Genomic DNA, 20,968 nt, shown 5'->3' on the forward strand with positions numbered 1-20,968 from the left:
TCTCCTGACTGTCCCATCAGAGCTGTAGTCACTTGTAAGTTCTGCAGTGATGATGAGAGACAATGTCCCCCCAATCTTTGGCTCTCCAGCTGTTACAAAACTACAACTCCCATAATGCATGAGGTTCTCCAGATATGATGGGTGTAGTAGCTTTAGTTGTGGTCTGACCCAACCAAAAATAATGGGCTGCCTATTCTATAATGCCATGTCCGGCCCTGACTAAAAGCCCAGTGCACATGGCAGTCTCTCACATGTCTCACAACCCACAACCAGCTGTCACAATCCCAGGTCTAGAGCGGTGTCTCCTAACCAGTGAGCTTCCGGCTGCTACTAAACTACAGCTCCCAGCATGCCCGAAGAGTGAAAGGGTGACCGGGCATGCTGGGAGTTGTAGTTTTGCACGCTGGTTGGGCAACTCTGCTCTAGAGGCAACTGCTCAGCCCACAGGAGTCGCTAGGAGGGTGTGCTAGCTGCTGCATGCCGGGAGGGGGCGGTGCTGATCCGGCTCTTCCTTTAAATCAGCGCGTCATTCAGCTGTTAGGGCCGAGCAGCGTGTGACTATAGACCCGGAGGACGGCGGCGTGTACAGGTGAGGAGGGAGCCGGGGGATGGTGCTGCCCGCTGGGGTGATGTGCGGACACTGGACGGAAGCCTGGAGGGCCCGCGGTGTCCAGGCCCGGACTGCACGTGTAGGAGACCACGCGTGGGGCCTGTGCCGCGCTACAGGTGCGAGGGGGACAAGAGCATGGCACTTCCTGCTCTGTATATGTGGCTGACCGGAGCCGGGCTCAATCCCCCCCTCCCTCCACGTGGTTGGTGCCAGGCATCATGTGCTACAGGTCCTGGAACTCTCCAGCTGCAGAGGAACTACAACTCCCACGATGTGCATGCTGGGAGTTATAGTTCACACACCACAGTTGGAGAGCTACTGTGTGTGTGTGTGTGTGTGTGTGTGTATATATATATATATATATATGTATATATATATGTGTGTGTGTGTGTGTGTATATATATATATATATATATATATATATATATATATATATATATATGTATATGTGTATGTATATATATATATATATATATATATATATATATGGCAGAGGATCATGGGGGGAAAAATATGGACTCAGTGGAATATTTAAAGGGATAGTGCGGTCCCTAACACTTGTATGATGTATGTGGAGAAAGTACCAGATATTACTTTATTTCTTATGTCTCTATTTAATGACCTATAGTTCCTGTAAGAGCAGAAGTATGAATACAGCTCTGGCTTATGGTATGAGTAAAGTTAAAGGGGGTATTCTCACTCTGGAAAGCTATCGCCTATACTAGTGTTTCCCAAGCAGGGTGCAAAACTACAACTCCCAGCATGCCCGGACAGCCTTCGGCTGTCCGGACATGCTGGAAGTTGTAGTTTTGCAACAGCTGGAGGCACTCTGCTTGGGGAAACCCTGCCCTATATGCAGGATAGACAGCAGTGTTTCCCCAACCAGAGTGCCTCCTGCTGTTGCTAATCTACAACTCCCAGAATATGCTATCGGGGCATGATGGTAGATGTAGTTCTGCAATAGCTGAAAACACACTGGGATAGAGAGTGACTAGGTGGTTGGTGCAGAAACGCACAGGCTCAGCCAGCAATCTAATCATTCTTTATGAGGCTTCCAAATGTTGCTAAACTCAACGATGGTCAATGTTTAGAAGGCCTGTAGAGCCGTGGTCTCCAAACTGTGGCCCTCCAGATGAGGGAAAGCTACAACTCCCAGCATGCCCGGACAGCTATTGTCTGGCTTGGTATGCTGGAAGTTGTCGTTTTTCAACATCTGGAGGGCCACAGTTTGGAGACAACTGCTCTGTGTGGTTTCTGACTTTGAGCGCTGAGCTTGGCAATATTTGGAAGCCTCATAGAGAATGAATGGAGTGCGGACTGAGCCTGTGTGCTGCTCCTCCTCCTCCATTCATTTGTTCTGGGTCGGAGGGGGCCCAGTGGTTGGATCACAGATCACTATGGGTTGGTGTTGTAATTTTCCAACATCTGGTGGTCTGTAGTTTGGAGACCACTGCATTTAGTGGCTCTGTTCTAATACTGGAAGGAGGGGATTAAAGTGCTGTCCTGGGGGACATTGCTTTTCCAGCAGTGCCAGGGTCCCCACAGACCTCTTTAATGCAGAGGAATAAAAAACACAAGAGGTGCGCTCCTAGTGAGGACCGTTTGAGGAGATAAAACAGGGGGAAAAGAAAGATGGGTCCTTACCCTTAGGTATTGTGCTCAGAGCACAACACCTACAGTAGCGTCCGGAGTGAATGAGAAGCCGGACAGCTGCCACGAGGAACTTCCCGGGGTGACGTCAGTCTCACCGGTAGCAAGGTATAGGAGAAATGAATGAAAAAGGTGTTCCTCTCAATGACTGCGCTGGTCCAGGGATGAATGAAATTATATTATATAAAGTGCAACGCGTTTCGACCCTGAACAGGGATCTTCATCAGGCGCCTGAAGATCCCGGTTCGGGGTCGAAACGCGTTGCACTTTATATAATAAAAAAAATTTCATTCATCCCTGGACCAGCGCAGTCATTGAGAGGAACACCTTTTTCATTCGTTTCTCCTATACCCACAGACCTCTTGACATGCAGGAAATGCCAGTCACCATCTGAGGCAGGACCGGGACGTGGAGATCAGTGATTCCTTGGCACTATGACAGGGGATCAGTGAGCGGAGCTTGTTAATGCTCCATAGAGAATGAATGGAGCGCTTACCACGTATGCTGCCACTAAAGTCATTTGGGGGACAGTTGACATGTCAGACCTCACTAGTCAACTGGTGATAATGTATTGTTAATAATGCGCATTTAGGGTAGGCTCACGGGCTGCATTTCTCTGCATATTTTCCTACCCATTGAAGTCAATGAGTAGTGAATGCGGCTGCAGAAAATGCCCCATGTGTGATCTTACCTTTTTAGTGGAATTCTACAAATGTAGGAAAACGCTGCTGCTTTCTACCAAAAGAACAAACAAAAACAGTGCCACCTCTGTTCACAGGTCGCATGTGATATTGCATCTACTCCAGCAATGTTAGTGAAACTGTACTACAATACCACAGACAAGGAGGATAGGTGTAAGGCTGGGTTCACACTACGTTTTTGCCATACTGTTTTCAATCTGTTTTTCTAAAGAAAACCGTATGGCAAAAAAACGGATGGAACAGTATGGAAAAAAGTAAACCGTATGCGTTTTTAACCAGTGTACTGTTTTAAAAAGTGCATACAGTTCCGTCAGTTTTTATAGAAGAAAAACCCATACGTTTTTGAAAATGTTGTCCATTTTTAATGGGAGGGGTCTTGGGTAGGGACTTTAGGATTCAAATGCGCATGTGCAAAGTAAAAACTTATACGTTTTTCCCGTATGGAACCGTATACATGTGTGTTTCCCATTGACGTCCATGTTAAAAAACAAACAAAAAAAGTATGCGGTTGCAGTACGGTTTTTAAACCGGAGTCAAAACCGTGGTTGACCACGATTTTGTCTCCGGTTTATAAACTGTACTGTAACCGCATACGTTTTTTTTTTTTTTTTTTTTTACATGGAAGTCAATGGGAAACGCACATGTATAAGGTTCCATACGGGAAAAACGTATAAGTTTTTACTTTGCACATGCGCATTTGAATCCTAAAGTCCCTACCCAAGACCCCTCCCATTAAAAATGGACACAATTTTCAAAAAGTATGGGTTTTTCTTCTATAAAAACTGACGGAACTGTATGCACTTTTTAAAACAGTATACGGTTTAAAAACGCATACGGTTTACTTTTTTCCATACTGTTCCATCCGTTTTTTTGCCATACGGTTTTTTTTAGGAAAACGGATTGAAAACAGTATGATAAAAACGTAGTGTGAACCCAGCCTAAGGGTGGGTTCACACTACGTTTTCTCCCATACGGGAGCGCATACGGCAGGGGGGAGCTAAAACCTCGCGCTCCCGTATGCCTTCGTATGCGCTCCCGTATGACATTCATTTCAATGAGCCTGCCGGAGTGAAACGTTCGGTCCGGTCAGCTCATTTTTGCGCCGTATGCGCTTTTACAACCGAACCTAAAACTGGTCAACCACGGTTTGAGGTCCGGTTGTAAAAGCGCATACGGCGCAAAAATGAGCCGACCGGACCGAACGTTTCACTCCGGCCGGCTCATTGAAATGAATGACATACGGGAGCGCATACGAAGGCATACGGGAGCGCGAGGTTTTAGCTCCCCCCCCTGCCGTATGCGCTCCCGTATGGGAGAAAACGTAGTGTGCACCCAGCCTAACACTGTTTTTGGACAGCTATGTTTTTGTTCTGCACAGCGGCCTGGAGTGTTAATTCTGCATGAGACCTCGTTGATTCATCACACTGAATCATCCTCCTTAAAACAACTGCCAGGTCATCCAAAGCCTCCGGATTAGTGACTCCAGCTATTCTCCTCTGTGTCTATTTTATCCAGGCCCAATAGAGGGACATTTATCATTGTGTGTTTTTAAGTAATTTTATTTTTGCTTTGGAGCCTTTAGAAGGAGAGCTGCTCTGTACTGAAGGATATAGCAGAAGAGCGTCACAATTGTAGAGCGCTGGAGTGATGTGGTGCATGCATGGCTGCACCCGAGGGATGCTTAAAGGGGTACTCTGGTGAAAAACTTTTTTTAAATTTTTTTTTTTTTTTAATCAACTGGTGCCAGAAAGTTAAACAGATTTGTAAATTACTTCTATTAAAAAAGCTTTATCCTTCCTGTTCCTTAATCCTTCCTTAATCCTTTTCCGTTTGCAACACAGAGCTCTCTGCTGACATCATGAGCACAGTGCTCTCTGCTGACATCTCTGTCCATTTTAGGAACTGTCCAGAACAGCATATGTTTGCTATGGGGATTTCCTTTTACTCTGGACAGTTCCTAAAATGGACAGATATGTCAGCAGAGAGCACTGTGTTTCAAACGTGAAATAATTTCCACTGTAGTATTCAGCAGCTAATACAGGAAGAATTAAGATTTTTTTTTTTTAATAGAAGTAATTTACAAATCTGTTTAACTCTTTACCTCGTTGCGCAAAAAATTAACACAAGTTTTCAGCAACAGACATTTCTGTTTTTTTTTCTACACCAAAAAGGCTCTAAACCGGTTGATTCCCCCTTTTTTTTTTTTTTTTTTTTTTTTTTTTTTTTGCGCATTACATTCTCACACTTGAATGGTGTATATTAGAGGCTGCACCTACAGTATTTGTATTCCTGTACCATGTCTGTAGAGGTGTGTGTGTGTGTGTGTGTGTATAGGGATTTACATACATGTTCTGCATACATGGACTGTACAAGTTCGAGGCCTGAGATCTTCCCTTGCAGGATCACTATCTTGAGTAAAGGCCCGTTTTGCACAAGTTTATTGGTGAACACGTGTGGTATAGATCTTATACACTTATTACTGATGATTTCCTGATGTAGTCTCATCAGTTACCAGCAATGCGGATTGATGGCTGACTACGGATTGATGGCTGACTACGGATTGATGGCTGTCCCCTAGACAGGAGACTGGACTATGTAAGTCATTCACTCTGATTAAAATAAGGGTGTATTCATATTGCATCCATTTTCATTAGGGATGTCCCAAGACCAAGTAAGGGAAAAAAATAATCAGTTCTAAGTCCCGATACTTCTCTTGTCAAATCACAGCAGAGGTGGCTCTGACTTTCACCAAAAGCTTCAGAAAGTTTAAACACGAGGAGGCCCTCACTGACACTCCCTATTAAGGCTGGGTTCACACTACATTTTGTCCATACAGGGAATGGATCCGGCTGGGGGGAGTGAAAACTGGGGGCTCCTGTACCCCAGCCAGACCTGGCCCCCATCAACTGGAGTCAGATAGTGACTCCGGACGGCTCATTTTTGCCCCGTATCAGGTTTGGTGACCGGACCTAAAACCGTGGTAAACCACTGTTTTAGGCCCCGTCAAAAAATATGGCAGCGTGCCTGGTTTTCACTACCCCGCCCCCCCCAGACGGATCCAGTCCCCTTATAGCCAAAATGGACTGTGAACCCAGCTATTTACACAGTAATTAGGTAGGGAATTGCTACTATTAGATGGAATTCCCTATTAGGTAGAAGCCCCAGTAGCCAGGTAGGGAACCTCCTGTTAGGTAGGTGCCCTCATTGTATAGTTTTCCCCTCAAATGAGAAAAATCACCCGCCTTCCCTTCGCTCCTGCACTAAGGCCTCTGCATCCTATTGGGGGGGACATCCCTCATTATTACTGTATAAACTTTAACCTGTTTTGCTTTACTTATTGACTTCATACATATTGCATGCTCAAAATGGGTGTCCATGTGAATAAACTTATGCCCTCATAAACTTTGGCCCTGTGGACATGCGCCAAAGGGCGTCCAAAGGAAGAGGGTTTCAGTTATTTAACTGCTCAAGATTACAGGGGGGAAAAAATCTCCAAAAAAGGCGGGAAAATTTAATACATGACATGGATTGTGAAAGTAGAAAGCCATGGTCACACTGGGGGAGATTTATAAAAACCTGTGTAGAGGAAGAGTGGTGTAGTTGCCCATAGCAACCAATCAGATTGCTCCTTTGATTTTTCACCGGCCTCTTTAAAAATGAAAGAAGCGATCTGATTGGTTGCTATGGGCAACTGCACCACTCTTCTTCTGCACAGGTTTTGATAAATCTCCCCCACTATGAATAAAAACCTAAAAATGAAATCTTTAAAAGGAGAAATTTATGTTTTGGCGAATAGCGTTGAGTAAAATGTCCCCAATTTTTATTTTATTTCTTTCGTTTTGTACTAATTTTGGCTCGGCTGCAATATTAGAGCAGTTACGGTATCTGCAGCTGGTGCAAAACAACAACTTGCATCACAGCATCCTGAGAGTTAAAGCTTCGCAACAGCTGGAGGCACACCGGTTGGGAAACACTGGCTTAGCGTGAACCCCCATAAACTTGTATGACATGTAGATAGGATTTTATTTTGAATTTTTTTATTTATTTTTTTAAAATTTTAGGTTAGGTTTTGAAATGGCTGAAAACGGGGACAACGAACAAGTGCAAGACTTTGATACAAAGATCTCTGAGCAGGTTGAGGTAAGTTTTCACACAGACATAACCTTTGACTATGCAGAAGACAGAATGTAGACTGCCATGTACTAATTGTGTGTTTATTTTTTTCAGTACTATTTTGGGGACCATAATCTTCCAAGAGACAAGTTCTTGAAGGAACAAATGTCCCTCGATGACGGATGGGTGCCCTTAGAGACCATGATTAAGTTTAACCGGTATGACCCTAAAGCTGACTGTATTGTATCGCAATGTAGGATAATGTTGGCGATATCTGAATTATAATTTTTTTAATATATACAGGTTGAGTAAATTAACCACAGATTTTGGCAAGATCATAGAGGCACTTAAAAAATCCAAGACGGGACTGATCCAGATCGATGAGGAGAAAAATAAAATTAGACGGTCGCCTGAGAAGCCCTTACCTGAAGTCACAGAAGAGTACAAGAATGCTCTAAAAACCCGATCAGTCTACATTGTAAGTCGCATGGAAGTGTATGGTCAGTCTAGCTCAGGGTTTCCCAGCCAGTGTTGGCTCCAGCTGTTTCAAAACTACAATTCCCAGCATGCCTGGACAGCCAAAGGCTGTCCGGGCATCCTGGGAGTTGTAGTTTTGCAACAACTGGAGGCACTTTGGTTGGGAAACACAGTTAGCTGTTCATATATTGTGTAGCTCCACTTAGTAGAAGAGGTTTTCTATGGGGATTTGCTTCTACTCTGGACAGTTCCTGAGACAGGTGTCATCAGAGAGCACTTAGACAGAAAAGAACAACTCAACTTCAGTAGCTCATAAGTACTTAAAGGATTAAGATATTATAATATAATTTTCCTGGATAACCCCTTCTTAAAGCGTAAATTCCGTCTTTCAGCGCACACTCATTGGGGTAGACTTATCAAAACTTGTGCAAAGGAAAAGTTGCCCATAGCAACCAATCAGATCGCTTCTTTCATTTTCATAATGAAAGAAACAATCTGGTTGCTATGGACAACTAATCAAAACCTGTCCAGAGGAAAAGTTGCTAAATCTCCCCCATGGACTTCAATGGATTTCAGCTGCTGCTTTTACAGGGTGGAATATCTGCGCTGGAATTTCTAACATGGATCCGAATTCTGTAGAATATTGAACATGTTCAGTCTTCTGGCGGCATCAGTCAGTAAAAGCCTATTATTGTTAGTGTTAAATAAGCACAGATCTTATGTAATTTCTGCTCTATTCACCATGGAACAGAAAGGGTGCGAATTCTGTAAGAATTTTTTTTTTTTTTTTTTTTATGTGGACATACCCTAAAACTTAAGTGTGTTTTCCCCCTAAAATCACTTACCGCTTACCATGAGATAAGGTCAGGCATACGTAACCTTTGGCACTGCAGAGCACGTCATTTTGGACTGTCTTTCATGATGCTTGGGCAGCATTTTGGCTGTAAGAGTATCATGGGAATGTAGTCCAAATCATCTGCGGTGCTGAAGGTTGCCTTTTGCTGAGGGCCCTAGTGGTCAGATCTCTAGCGTTTTCACACTTCCCACTTGTCCTGTGGGCACTTAAATATGGAAAAGCCCTTTAAATGGGCACTGTAAGATACAAAAACTTTTGATATGTTGTAAAGCATATATAACCAATAGGTTAAATTTTCAGTATTTCATACTGAAAAATCCAGTCAAACTGGCCGCCACCCAACCCCCCCCGGCTTGGACACACACTAGTCTTGCTGTGTCCATGCATCATCACCTATGTCATGGACACACTTCCTTGATTGACAGCTGTGAGCGCAGGGCTCAGAGCTGGAGGAAAAATCCTCCCACTGTCATCTTGTGTCCCGCTACTGTCAGTGAGGACCAGCTGGGAGTTGTAGTTTTGCTAATGCTAGGTGAGATGCGAGCAGACAGTATACTGAGGGAGGGGGCGGAGACCTGCACAGTGAGGCCACACCCCCTCCCTTTGAGAGGAATTCGGAATAGTGGGCTAAATTAAGTGTAGTAAATAAATAAAATAAAAATTAGATGTACATGGTCAGGATTAGGTACTGAGTGATATATTAAAAAAAGTTTGTTTTTTGTTGGATCTGATGGGTACGCTTTAAGTAAAGGTAGCCATTTAAATAATTTTCTAGTGTCAAAACTGTCTATAGCCATTGAATATTTAGGTATGTGGCAGAACAGATAGAAGCAAAAAGCAATGACTTAGTTTTTATATTTTTGCAGAAAGGATTTCAGCCTGATACAACCCTGGATGAGATAAAAGAATGGCTTGAAGGCAAGGGTCCAATTCAGAACATTCAAATGAGACGGACACTTCAGAAGACATTTAAGGTCTATACTCTAATACAGTTTCGTTCATACTTTGTGCCTCCAGCTGTTGCAAAACTACAACTCCCAGCATGCCTGGACAGCAAACGGCTGTCCAGGCATGCTGGGATTTGTAGTTTTGCAACAGCTGGAGGCACAAAGTAAGCAAACACTGCTGTAATATAGCACTATTTCCTACAAATACTTCTCATTCTTGGGCAGAGAACATGCCATGAACATCGGTAATAGAGATGAGCGAACTTACAGTAAATTTGATTCGTCACGAACTTCTCTTCTCGGCAGTTGATTTATCCTGCATAAATGAGTTCAGCTTTCAGGTGCTCCAGTGGGCTGGAAAAGGTGGATACAGTCCTAGGAAATAGTCTCCTAGGACTGTATCCACCTTTTCCAGCCCACCGGAGCACCGGAAAGCTGAACTAATTTATGCAGGATAAGTCATCAACCGCCGAGCTGAGAAGTTCGTGACGAATTGAATTTACTGTAGGTTCGCTCATCTCTAGTCAGTAACCTGGCCTTTTGTATGTCTTCACAGGGTTCCATATTTCTTGTATTTGATACTGAAGAGGCTACAAAAAAGTTTTTGGAAAATCGAGATCTCAAATTCAAAGAGGCTGACATGATCATATTGTCAAAGTAAGCGTGTGTGTGGGTTTAATTCTTTTCCTAGAACTGGTAAAATGTATAAAGATAATTCTGCATTTACACAATGTTACAGCAGCAGTATCGGTAGACTAATCTCAAAACCGCCTCCTGACGGAACCCGTTCACTTCAATGGGGTGACCGGAGTCGGCTAGTGACTTTGGTTGGCTCGTTTGCCCATCTTATCTGGTTTTTGACCTGGACTGAGACATCGTGGTCGTCTCCCACCCTTTGAAATGAATGGGGTACGGTAGATCTCCTGCATGGGGCCACAGCTGTCCCGTGCAGGAGGCATGTCGGTTGCAGCATGACTCCCCCTGCTGACACTCCTCCATGTAGTTCTATGAAAGAGGCAGCGTTCATGCCTCCCCGCCTCTCCCATAGGACTGTATGGGGAGGGGGTGTACCGTCGACCTCAGTGTGGGCGACGCTACTCACATTAGCCGGAACACATCGCGGCAATGCCGGGACCCCGTTGGGGAGATCGGGGGGGCAGGTTCCAGCTGTTGGGGTCCCATCCCCTGTCTGGGTCCCAGCTGTCAGGGTCCTATCCCCTGTCCTGTGGATGGGGGATAAGTTATTTCTGCAGATGTCCTTTAATTCCTAGCCGGAAAATTTTATAAATTTTGGAAGTCTCTTGTGGCCCCTCAAACAGAAGTATAAATCTGTATTAAAGGGAATCTCTCCACAGTTCTGAACCATTAAAACTGCTGACAGCCCTATACAGAATTTGGGGAGAGTGTAATGCTAGTTGGTGTCTGTATTGTGTTACTTGCATTTCCATGGTGGCTGCCATGTGTCCAGGAGGCATGTATGGAGCATCCCTGGCCCCTTAGCTATAATTGACAGCTGTTAAAGGGGTTCTCCGGTGCTTAGACATCTTATCCCCTATCAAAAGGATGGGGGATAAGATGCCTGATCGTGACAGTCCCGCTGCTGGGAACCCCGTGATCTTGCACGCGGCACCCAGTTTATAATCAGTCCTTGCAGCGTGATCGCTCCGGGTCTGATTACCAGCGACCACAGGGCCGACGGCGTGTGACGTCACCATCCGCCCCTCAATGCAAGCCTACGGGAGGGGGCGTGACAGCTATCACGCCCCCTCCCATAGGCTTGCATTGAGGGGCGGAGCGTGATGTCACACGGGGCGGAGGCGTGACGTCAATTGTAGCTGAGAGGGGAAGGGTCGAAGAAGTTCTCAATGCAGAGTTCAGGGCACCGAAGAGAAGAGCCTGCGTTCTTGACACTTAAGCACCATAAAGTGCATGGCTGTGGCTTGGCCTCTTCAAACAGCTGATGGGTGAGGGTGTCAGGAGTCAAACCCCCGCCAGCCCTATGTAGTATGGGTGAAGGTGTTTCTCAAATTTAACTAAGCAGGGGAAAATGTAGATGAAAGGGATGTGGGCAACCATAGACAAGAATTCTAGATTTCTACCCGTGTCTACAGACCAGTGGTCTGCAAACTGGCCCTCCATATGTTGGAAGACTACAACTCCTAGCATGCCCGGACAGCCATCGGCTGTCTGGACATGCTGGGACTTGTGGTTTTGCAGCATTTAGAGACCACTGTTGGGCCATTAAATCTACACCAAGTTAGCAAAAGTGAAGTTCATGCCGAAAGGAGCAGTGACAAGACATCAGGGTGTGTTTTATTTTTAATTTTTTTTCAGATATTGCAGAAATTGTCTTTTTAAATATTAATATTTTTATCATTTCATAGGGCTGAATACTTTGCCAAGAAAAATGAAGAGAGGAAGGACAATAAATCTGCCAAAGCAAAGTCTAAAGAGTAAGTAAATGGCAGCATTTTGTGCAGTGAAGGTTGTTAAAAAATCTGGTGCCCAGAAATCAAGAATCGGCAGAGAGCGCTTTATATTTACAGAGCAGGATGGTAATTGAGAACTTGAACTGTAGTCTTAGAAGCAAGGTGGATGCGAGTATAAACTTTAAGATAATTTTGTATATTTGTATTAATATGGTCTTGATATTTTCTTATTTTATATTGTATTTGGCTCCATTCAGGTAATTATATGCTCTTTATGGGACCTTACCATGTCAGCCAAGGCTGCAAGCAGGAGATTGAACGCTATAGGGCAGAGTTTCCGAATCAGGGTGCTTTGAGCTGTTGCAAAACTACAATTCCCAGCATGCCCAGACAGCCTTTATCATGCTGTAAGTGGTTTTGCAACAGCTGGAGACACAGTTTGGAGAAACACTGCTTTATAGCATTCGATCCCCTGCTTGCAGCTGAATATATGCGTGTAGCAGTACGTTGTATTCCAAAAAAACATTTTTTGTTAAACATTTAATTTTAACTTATTTTTTTTTATTTTTTATCCCCTATCAGGGATAAGGCAAATGCTCAGAAGCAAGCAGAGGAAGCTGAAATGGTATGAAGAGTTTTGTAAAAGTGTTATTTTAGAATGACATTAATGCTTTGTTCTGTGTATAACATGTAAAACTTGCCTCGCGGTGCCGTATGGAGTTGAATTGTAGCAGCCAACTCCGCGAGCGGAGATTCCATCAGGCGGCCGCTGATAAAAATACTTTGGCGGTAGGACCGCGGGGCACTGCGCCATAACCATTGATGGCTATACAGTAGTCGCAGAATTCTTTCTTTGCACAGAACAATTTTCCGCAGTGTGAACGGGTCTCACGGAAGACACACTCACACTGACGGTACTGTTCACTGCACGGAACTCTAACTGTGGAATTTCATGGTGTGAACATACCCTTAATGTTCTTACAGCGGAAATAACAAGTGCAGTTCCGCGCATGTAAATTGCGTACTGTGAACATACCCTTAGTCTTACATTGGGAAAAACACTTTTTATTTTTTTTTGTACTGTTAATTTGTGGTTAGATCTCCTCCTTTACTTTCACGCTTTACTGTGGGTACACAGGACAGCAATAGATAAAGCATAATAAGATGTAACAGATTGTAAAGTTTGTAAACTTGTATTCCACCAGTCACAAGTCGGCTGTGTGGCAGCACCATGCCTCCCTCCCACTCCTAGCCCTGTACGTCAATCATACAGGAAGGAGGCATACTGCAGCGACTCGCGACCTTCCAGACTGTTTGGTGGAATTGCCAAAGTAAAGCCATGTTCACATGTTGGAATGTCCCCATTGAAGTATCAGTGCGGACAGTCAGCAGACTGCTAGGACTGCATGGGAATGTGCTGTCTTATAGGCGGCTATGCATTCCATGCAGAAAGTATGAACAGGTTAACTTTTTGACATTTTTTTTCTGCGGACACTGAATTTGGCATTTCCGTGCCTGAAACATCTGACATGGAAATTCTACCGTGTGCACAGTGCAGCAAAATCCTGTTTAATTCTATGGAACTCCAAAGAATAGGGGATAAGATGTCTAAGCGCGGGGGTCCCGCCGCTGCAGCACCCAGTCACTGAACTCCACTCAGTGCCCAATGACTGGGGAACACTGCCAACACACTCCCTCCATTCATGTTTATGGGAAGAGGCATGACTGCTACCTACTAGCCATCTTGGCCCCTCCCATAGACATGAATGTAGGGGGTGTGGTATGTCATCACGAACACGGAAGCTCCAAGCTTCCGTGTTCTGGCCCAGAGATCATGGGGGTCCCCAGCGGCAAGACCCATGTGATTAGAGGTCTTAGCCACTATCTTTTTAATTTTTTTTCAGCAGAGTACCCCTTTAACTGTAAATGACTGAAATGTCTAAAATGAACAGAGGCCGAATATTAGGCCTTAGCATTAAAAAATGAAATGTTCCCGCTCAGACTATTGGTCATATAGATTGAAATGTAAAAGGCATTACTTCAGTCTGCACTTGCTCTGTAAAATATTTTCAGCACAGTAGCTAATGGATGTGCCTTCCATTACCCTGTCAGGTATGTCTGCATTAAAGGGGTACTCCGGTGAAACCTTTTTTCTTTTAAATCAACTGGTGGCAGAAAGTTAAACATATTTATAAATTACTTCTATTAAAAAATCTTAATCCTTCCTGTACTTATTAGCTGCTGAATACTACAGAGGAAATTATTTTCTTTTTGGAATGCTCTCTGATGACATCACAAGCACAGTTCTCTCTGCTGACGTTATTATAATAACACTTTATTTATTGTTGTTCTTAGTGGGATTTGAACCCAAGTCCCCAGCACTGCAAGGCAGCAGTGCTAACCACTGAGCCACCATACTGCCCTTAGCATACATCTGCTATGCATGGCTGCTAAAATGGACAGAGATGTCAGCAGAGAGCACTGTGCTCGTGATGTCATCAGTGTTCCAAAAAGAAAGGAATTTCCTCTGTACCATTCAGCAGCTAATAAGTAATGGAAGGATTAAGATTTTTTAATAGAAGTAATTTACAAATCTGTTTAACTTTCTGCCACCAGTTGATTTAAAAGAAAAAAGGTTTTCACCGGAGTACCCCTTTAAGCCTGATGCCTGCAGTAAGTGGGGGCCAATGGCTGAAGTGATGAGGGTCTGGAGAAGTACAGTATACATTTTACTGCATCTTTATATTATCTTTTTATTTACAGAAATCCTTAGAGGAACAGACCGGCTGCCTCCTAAAATTCTCAGGTGAACTGGACAACATGACTTCTAGAGAAGATATCCATGCGTTATTTCAGAGCCATGGGGAAATAAAGTGGATTGATTTTAGCAGAGGAGCGAAGGAGGTACGTCTTATTTATATCTCTATTTTCCTGCTGACTGGTCCGCTTTCATGCAAGTAATCGGCACTCAGAGCATGCTGTCTTATCTACCATATTTTTCGCCATATAAGACGCACTTTTTCTTCCCCCAAAACTAGGGGGGAAAAGTTGGTGCGTCTTATACGGCAAATACTTGTCCTATCGCGGCAGTCCCTGTGGCTATCAATGGCCGGGACCCGTGGCTAATACAGGACATCACTGATCGCGGTGATGCCCTGTATTAACCCTCCAGACGCGGCAATCAAAGCTGACCGCCGCGTCTGAAGCGAAAATAACACTAACCCGGCTGCAAGTTGGGCTGTTTGGGACCGCCGCGGTGAAATTGCGGCATCCTGAACAGCTTACAGGACACCGGGAGGGACCTTACCTGCCTCCTCAGTGTCTGCTTCGTGCCGTGACCCTCTGCATGGCCGGCGCTCTCCGTCGTCTTTACGTCATCGCGCCTGCCGTCCCGTCATCCAATAGGAGTGGCGTGTGTAGCGACGTCATGGCGACGTCATGGCGGCGACAGAGCGAGGATACCGGGCAGCAGAGAAGTTTCGGAGCGACAGGTACACTACATCCAGGGCAGCGGTGATGGGTCCGGAGCGGCGGGGACACGTGAGTACTACCTCCTATACCAGTGGTCTTCAACCTGCGGACCTCCCAGATGGTGCAAAACTACAACTCCCAGCATGCCCGGAGTTGAAAATCACAGTCCTATACTTTACATTGTACTTGGTTCAGAATCTTTATTTTCTAGCTTTTTATCCTATAAAATTAGGTGCGTCTTATATGAGGAAAAAGACAGTATCTCTCCAGTATTAAGACGGAAGGCTTTTTTATTTTATTTTTATGCAAATGAGTTTTCAAAAGCCCAGGTGGTGGTCCTCATTGCAGTGAGAGTTCAGTTAAAGATTTGTAGTGTGATATTTATATAATCCCCTGTGCCCGGGCTGCAAAAAGTAACAAAACAAGATTTAACTCCCCTTCCGCCGTTCCCCTGATATGGGCATCCTGGTCCTCCGGTGCAATCTTTTTGCTTTCTGTGGACAGGGAGTTGTACTGCGCTCAGCTTATTGCTGGCCACAGTGATGTCCCGCTTTGGCTGGTGATAGGCTGAGTGCACTATCATTTAACAAGCCCGGGCAGCAGGGAGAATGCGGGGCCCAGGCTCTTACATGACAGTGCACTCAGCCTATCACCGGCCGAGGCGGGACTTAGCTGTGGCCGGTGATACGCTGAGCGCAGTAGGACTGACCATCCCCAGGAAGCAGACCTCCAGCACCAGAGGAACGGAATGCCGATATCAGCACAATGGGGGGGGGGGGGGGGGGGGGGGGGGACGTTGGAAAGTGAGGTAAAGGTTTTTTTGTTACCTTTTGCAGCCTGGGCACGGGGGATTATATAAAGTTTACACTACAGATCTCCTTTTAAGTCAAGAGTAGTGTATAACAAGTGTGCCTCCAGCTGTTGGAAAACTACAACGCCCAAACAGCCAAAGGTTGTCTGGGCATGCTGGGAGTTGGTTTCACAACAGCTGGAGGCACACTGGAAAACATTGACCTAGTTGGCTATCTATCTAGGTCTGTGGATGCTGGCAGACTGGACTTGTCTGGGCTCTTGTTAGGCTTAATGCCCCTGGACTTTTGAGCCTCATTTGTATAATAAACTTATATCTTGGCACTCGGAAGGACTATTTAGAGAAAAGTAAAGTCCAGAATCCTAATGACTAGTCCTGTGTTGTAAATCTGTTTCTCTGCTGACGGGTCCGCTTTATGCTCCAGTGTTCAAAAGCGAAAGACTTGGTAAGTAGTAATAGTAAAACCAAACCTTTTTCTTGTCTGCCCCAAGGGAATTATATTGTTTAAAAGTAATGCAAAAGAGGCACTGGAAAAGGCCAAAGCGGCAAATGATGACAGCTTACAGCTGAAGGAGAAGGATGTGAACTGGGAACTTCTTGAGGGTGATGTGGAGAAAGATGCATTAAAGAAAATCATGGAAGACCAACAAGAATCTTACAATAGGTGGAAAGGAAAAGGTCAGTCACAGTCATGCACATGGATAGTATACAGTATACTCAGACTTTAATGGTCCCTACTGTATCCGAGTTTAAAAAAGACACAAATGGTATATTGAGTGCTCGCTGACTTGTTGTATGGCGGTACTGACTTGGAATGTATCGGTGCAGCTTTCTGCTGTGTGAATATACAAGTCAGTGTTACCTGAGGTATCTCCAGCTGGTGCAGAACTACAACTCCTAGCTTGCCTAAACATTTGTCTGTCTGGGCATGCTGGGAGTTATAATTCTCCAACCAGGGTTCCTCCAGCTGTTGAAAACACTGCTATAGACCTTCATAAAATCTATTGATAGTCTGGGTATAACTCGGAAGGGTTTGCTGTGACTATTAGAAGTGTGCTATTCTGTGCAGCCCCATTATATGGAGCTGTATACCCAAATATTCAGCTCTGTACAGTACATGTAGAGGTATAAGGCCCAATTCACACTATGGAATTTCCAAGTAGAATTTTTGCATGAAGCAAACTGTGTAGTCAATGGGATTTCTGTTCACACTGCAGAATTGTTATGGAAATTCCCAGAATCTGCCAAAAAAAGAGAGAACCTGTTTAACACCTTTAAAGGGGTTATCCAGGAAATTTTTTTTTATCTATCTATCTATCTATCTCGACTGGCTCTAGAAAGTTAAACAGATTTGTAAATTCAATTAAAAAAATCTTAATCCTTTCAGTACTTATGAGCTTCTGAAGTTAAAGTTTTTCTTTTCTGTCTAAATCCTCTGACACGTGTCTCGGGAACGGCCCAGTTTAGAAGCAAATCCCTATAGCAAACCTCTTCTAAACTGGGCGATTCCCAAGACAGGTGTCATCAGAGAGCACTTAGACAGAAAAGAACAACCTTAACTTCAGAAGCTCATACGTACTGAAAGGATTAAGATTTCTTAATAGAAGTAATTTACAAGTCTGTTTAACTTTCTAGAGCCTGAAGGATGAAGGTTGTACCTGTAAGCCCTCGTCCCGCTCCTCTTCTATGAGTGGGAGTCACGAGCTGCCGCTGGGACCTGTGGCTACTACTGGACATCACCAATAGTGGTGATTCCTGGCATGAACTTTGATCGCGGCATCTAAAATAGAAAAAACTATCCTGGCAGCTCAGCGGAGCTGATCGGGACCACTGCGAAGTCCGGATCAGCTTTGAGAATGGCGAGAGGGCCCTTACCTGCCTCCTCGTCGTCCAATCGTTGACTTGATGCTCCGGGATGCTTTAGGAACACTGATACTATCAATACTATGATTGCATACACTGTTCATTGCTATGCCATTGCATGTAATAATCCCTTATGGGGACTATAAAATTGTGTTTAAAGTGAAAAGTTAATGTGAGTTAACTGGATATTATATATAATTTGGATATTCCGTGGTGTGAATGGGCCCCTAAGGATTCCTGTCAAAACACTGACTAAAATGAATTCTATTCCAAGCACTGTTAAAATTTTTTTTTTTTTTTTTTTTTTTTTTTTTTTTGTGTGTGTGAAAGCGACCGAAGTAATGACTTATCTTGAGCAATCTTCAAAATGTATTTATTTACAGGTGGGAAGAGAGGAAAAGGAAGGGGTGGAAGAAGCCATGATTCGTCCAGAAAGAGGATACAGTTCCAGGGCAAAAAGAAGAAATTTGACAGCAGTGATGAAGAGGACATGGAAGGTATTTCTGTTTAAATTTACACAAATGTATAGAAGATACAGACACACAAAAAACATGTGTTTGCCATTGGAAAAAAATGTAACTATATAAGTGTTGGGATGGTGCAAGGCTTTCTGGGTGTTCTCCTCTGCGGTCCATGTCTGCAGTGGTGTCTTGCAAACTTCTGCTTTTGAGCTGTCGCCTCCTGTACAGTCTGTAAAAGCCTCTAGGGTGATGGCATGATGTGAAGTAACTGCTTTGCCAGGTTGAGGGCCACCCAGCACATTGTTTTGTTCATATACATCAGTGTTTCCCAACCAGGGCGCCTCCAGTTGTTGCAAAACTACAACTCCCAGCATGCCCGGACAGCCGAAGGCTGTCCGGGTATGCTGGGAGTTGTAGTTTTGCAACAGCTAGTTGAAACGCTGATAAACACTTAAAACTTCCACCGGAGTACCCCTTTATTTATTTTTTTTAAATCAACTGGTGCCAGAAAGATAAAGATTTGTGAATTACTTCTATTTAAAAAAAAAAAAAAAAAATCTTAATCCTTCCAGTACTTATTAGCTACTGAATACTACAGAGGAAATGTTCTTTTTAGAACACTGAGCTGAATCCTGAGCACAGTGCTCTCTGCTGACATCTGTCCATTTTAAGAACTGTCCAGATTAGGAGAAAATCCCCATAGCAAACACATGCTGCTCAGCACCATTCCTAAAATGGACAGAGGTGTCAGCAGAGAGCATTGTGCTCGTGATGTCAGCAGAGAGCTCTGTGTTCCAAAAAGAAAATAATTTCCTCTGTAGTATTCAGCAGCTAATAAGTACTGGAAGGATTAAGATTTTGTAATACAAGTAATTTACAAATCTGTATCTTTCTGGCACCAGTTGCTTTAAAAAAAGGTTTTCCACCGGAGTACTCCTTTAAGGGAAGAGGGGGTACTCTGCTCCCAGACATTTTATCCCCTATCCAAAGGATATAGAGGGAAAAATGTCCGTCTGAAATGAGGGGGCAGGATTCCGGCCGCGGGGGTCCCAGCAGCCGGAACCCTATGCACTCAGACATCTTATCCCCTATCCACTGGATAGGGGATAAGATGTCTAGGGGCGGAGTACCCTCCCTTTCAAGCTTAATGTGCACCATATCCTCTTGTATGTAGTCTCTTTTGGATAACCCCAGTTAATGTTTATAAAGTAATTCACTTAATGTAACATCTGATGCCTTTCAGAAACCGAAAAGACTGTTTCTACATCTGATGGTAAAAATGGGACGGACTCATCGGGAAGTCCAAAGAAGAGGCAGCTGGAGGAAAAGTCCACAGATGGACCAGAGCCAAAGCAGCAGAAAACTGAAGATCCGTAAGCTGCTGCTGCGTTTTAGATGCTCATTTTTTCTTTTTTTTTTTTTTTTAGAAAATTAATAAAAGTACAAAAAATATTGAACACCTATTTTAAGTCTTCAGATAAAGAATGTCAGTCAAAGGAGAATCGAATGAAGTCCACTTCAATGTCAACCTGCAAGGAAGAATTTTTATGTTACTTAGATTCAATTGAATGGCACTTCATGTTTTATATTTATGTTAATACCAATAGAATGTTTCTTCCAGGTTGTGTGAAGATGATGTATCTCTCAAAACCGTACTTAAACCATGTATCAGAATATTCAATAAAAATTAATTGCTAAATAGGTTGTAGATGGTTTATTTCCTCCCCAATGCTGCACCTTCCATGAAACACAACCTTACACATTTGGAGAATTTCCTGCAGGCGCTGGGAAAATGACTTCATAGATTGCAATGAATTATGACTTCATAGATTGCAATGAATTAACAAGCAGAATCCATAGAAATAATGACCCTTTTTTTTGGGGGATGCTGAAATCAGGATTTCCTTAGCAGAAATTTCTACCGGGTTCACGGTGCATCAGAATCCCCTTTACATAATCTGGTACGTGGTGGTTAGGGATGACTTCCCGCATCACCACGTACATGAATCTGATAACTTTAAACTGTCACAGCGCGGCCGGGCGCTGACAATAGTAAGCTCGGCTGTGCTTCACAGCCAAGCCCCAATTGTAGTGGTCCCCAGCCAGCGATTGCGGCTATTGGTCGGTCAGTACAGGAAGACAAATAAGAGTGAGTGCGGGGGGGGGGGGGGGGGGGGGAGCAGTCACTCCGATCCTGAGTTAACCCTGTAGACGCTCCTGTCACCGACCAGCACTATGCAAAGTGAAAGCAGAGCGATGATGGTTGCAACTGATCAGGTAGCGACTGATCTATCCTATGCCTGTCAGTACTGACATAGGCATAATTCAATGGAGTTGAATTGTGTATAATAGTAGAAGTGGAAAAAATAAAAGAAAAATTATAAAAAGCATGTGTATATAATACATCCCCAAACACCTCATCATGTCCCACAAAAAGAAAAAGTTACTGCTCAAAGAATACGGCTTACAAACATGACCTTTTTGTATGTAGTTTGCCATAAATGAACTAAAGTGTATACATTTGGTATCGCCATAATATCTACCTGCAGTGTAACGTTAACATGTCACTTACACCGCAT

The 20,968-nt window shown here is 43.9% G+C and overlaps 2 protein-coding genes across 5 annotated transcripts in view; one reads left to right on the plus strand and one right to left on the minus strand.

The window, feature by feature from the left end:
* The first annotated feature begins 443 nt into the window (after positions 1-443).
* On the plus strand, positions 444-19,808 carry SSB (small RNA binding exonuclease protection factor La). 2 transcript variants are annotated; one of them, XM_056534014.1, is made up of 13 exons: positions 543-589; positions 5,461-5,556; positions 7,023-7,101; positions 7,189-7,292; positions 7,378-7,552; positions 9,274-9,381; positions 9,911-10,011; positions 11,739-11,807; positions 12,366-12,408; positions 14,547-14,687; positions 16,557-16,743; positions 18,312-18,425; positions 19,633-19,808. In XM_056534014.1, coding segments are annotated over exons 2-13 (1,257 nt in total). In that variant the 5' UTR covers positions 543-589; positions 5,461-5,554; the 3' UTR covers positions 19,767-19,808. The 2 variants fall into 2 exon arrangements, with proteins under 2 accessions (XP_056389990.1, XP_056389989.1); XM_056534015.1 differs by lacking the exon at positions 5,461-5,556 and having other exon boundaries at positions 444-589.
* The window catches only part of METTL5 (methyltransferase 5, N6-adenosine), a 33,930-nt gene continuing 32,739 nt past the window's right edge, over positions 19,778-20,968 (minus strand). For all 3 annotated transcript variants that reach the window (XM_056534018.1, XM_056534017.1, XM_056534019.1), the window contains exon 8: positions 19,778-19,918. In XM_056534018.1, coding sequence (XP_056389993.1) covers positions 19,877-19,918 — 42 coding nt within the window. In that variant the 3' untranslated portion in view covers positions 19,778-19,876. The remainder of the gene's footprint in view (positions 19,919-20,968) is intronic.

Source organism: Hyla sarda, chromosome 8 (assembly GCF_029499605.1).
Source record: "Hyla sarda isolate aHylSar1 chromosome 8, aHylSar1.hap1, whole genome shotgun sequence".
NCBI classification, from domain to species: Eukaryota; Metazoa; Chordata; class Amphibia; order Anura; family Hylidae; genus Hyla; species Hyla sarda.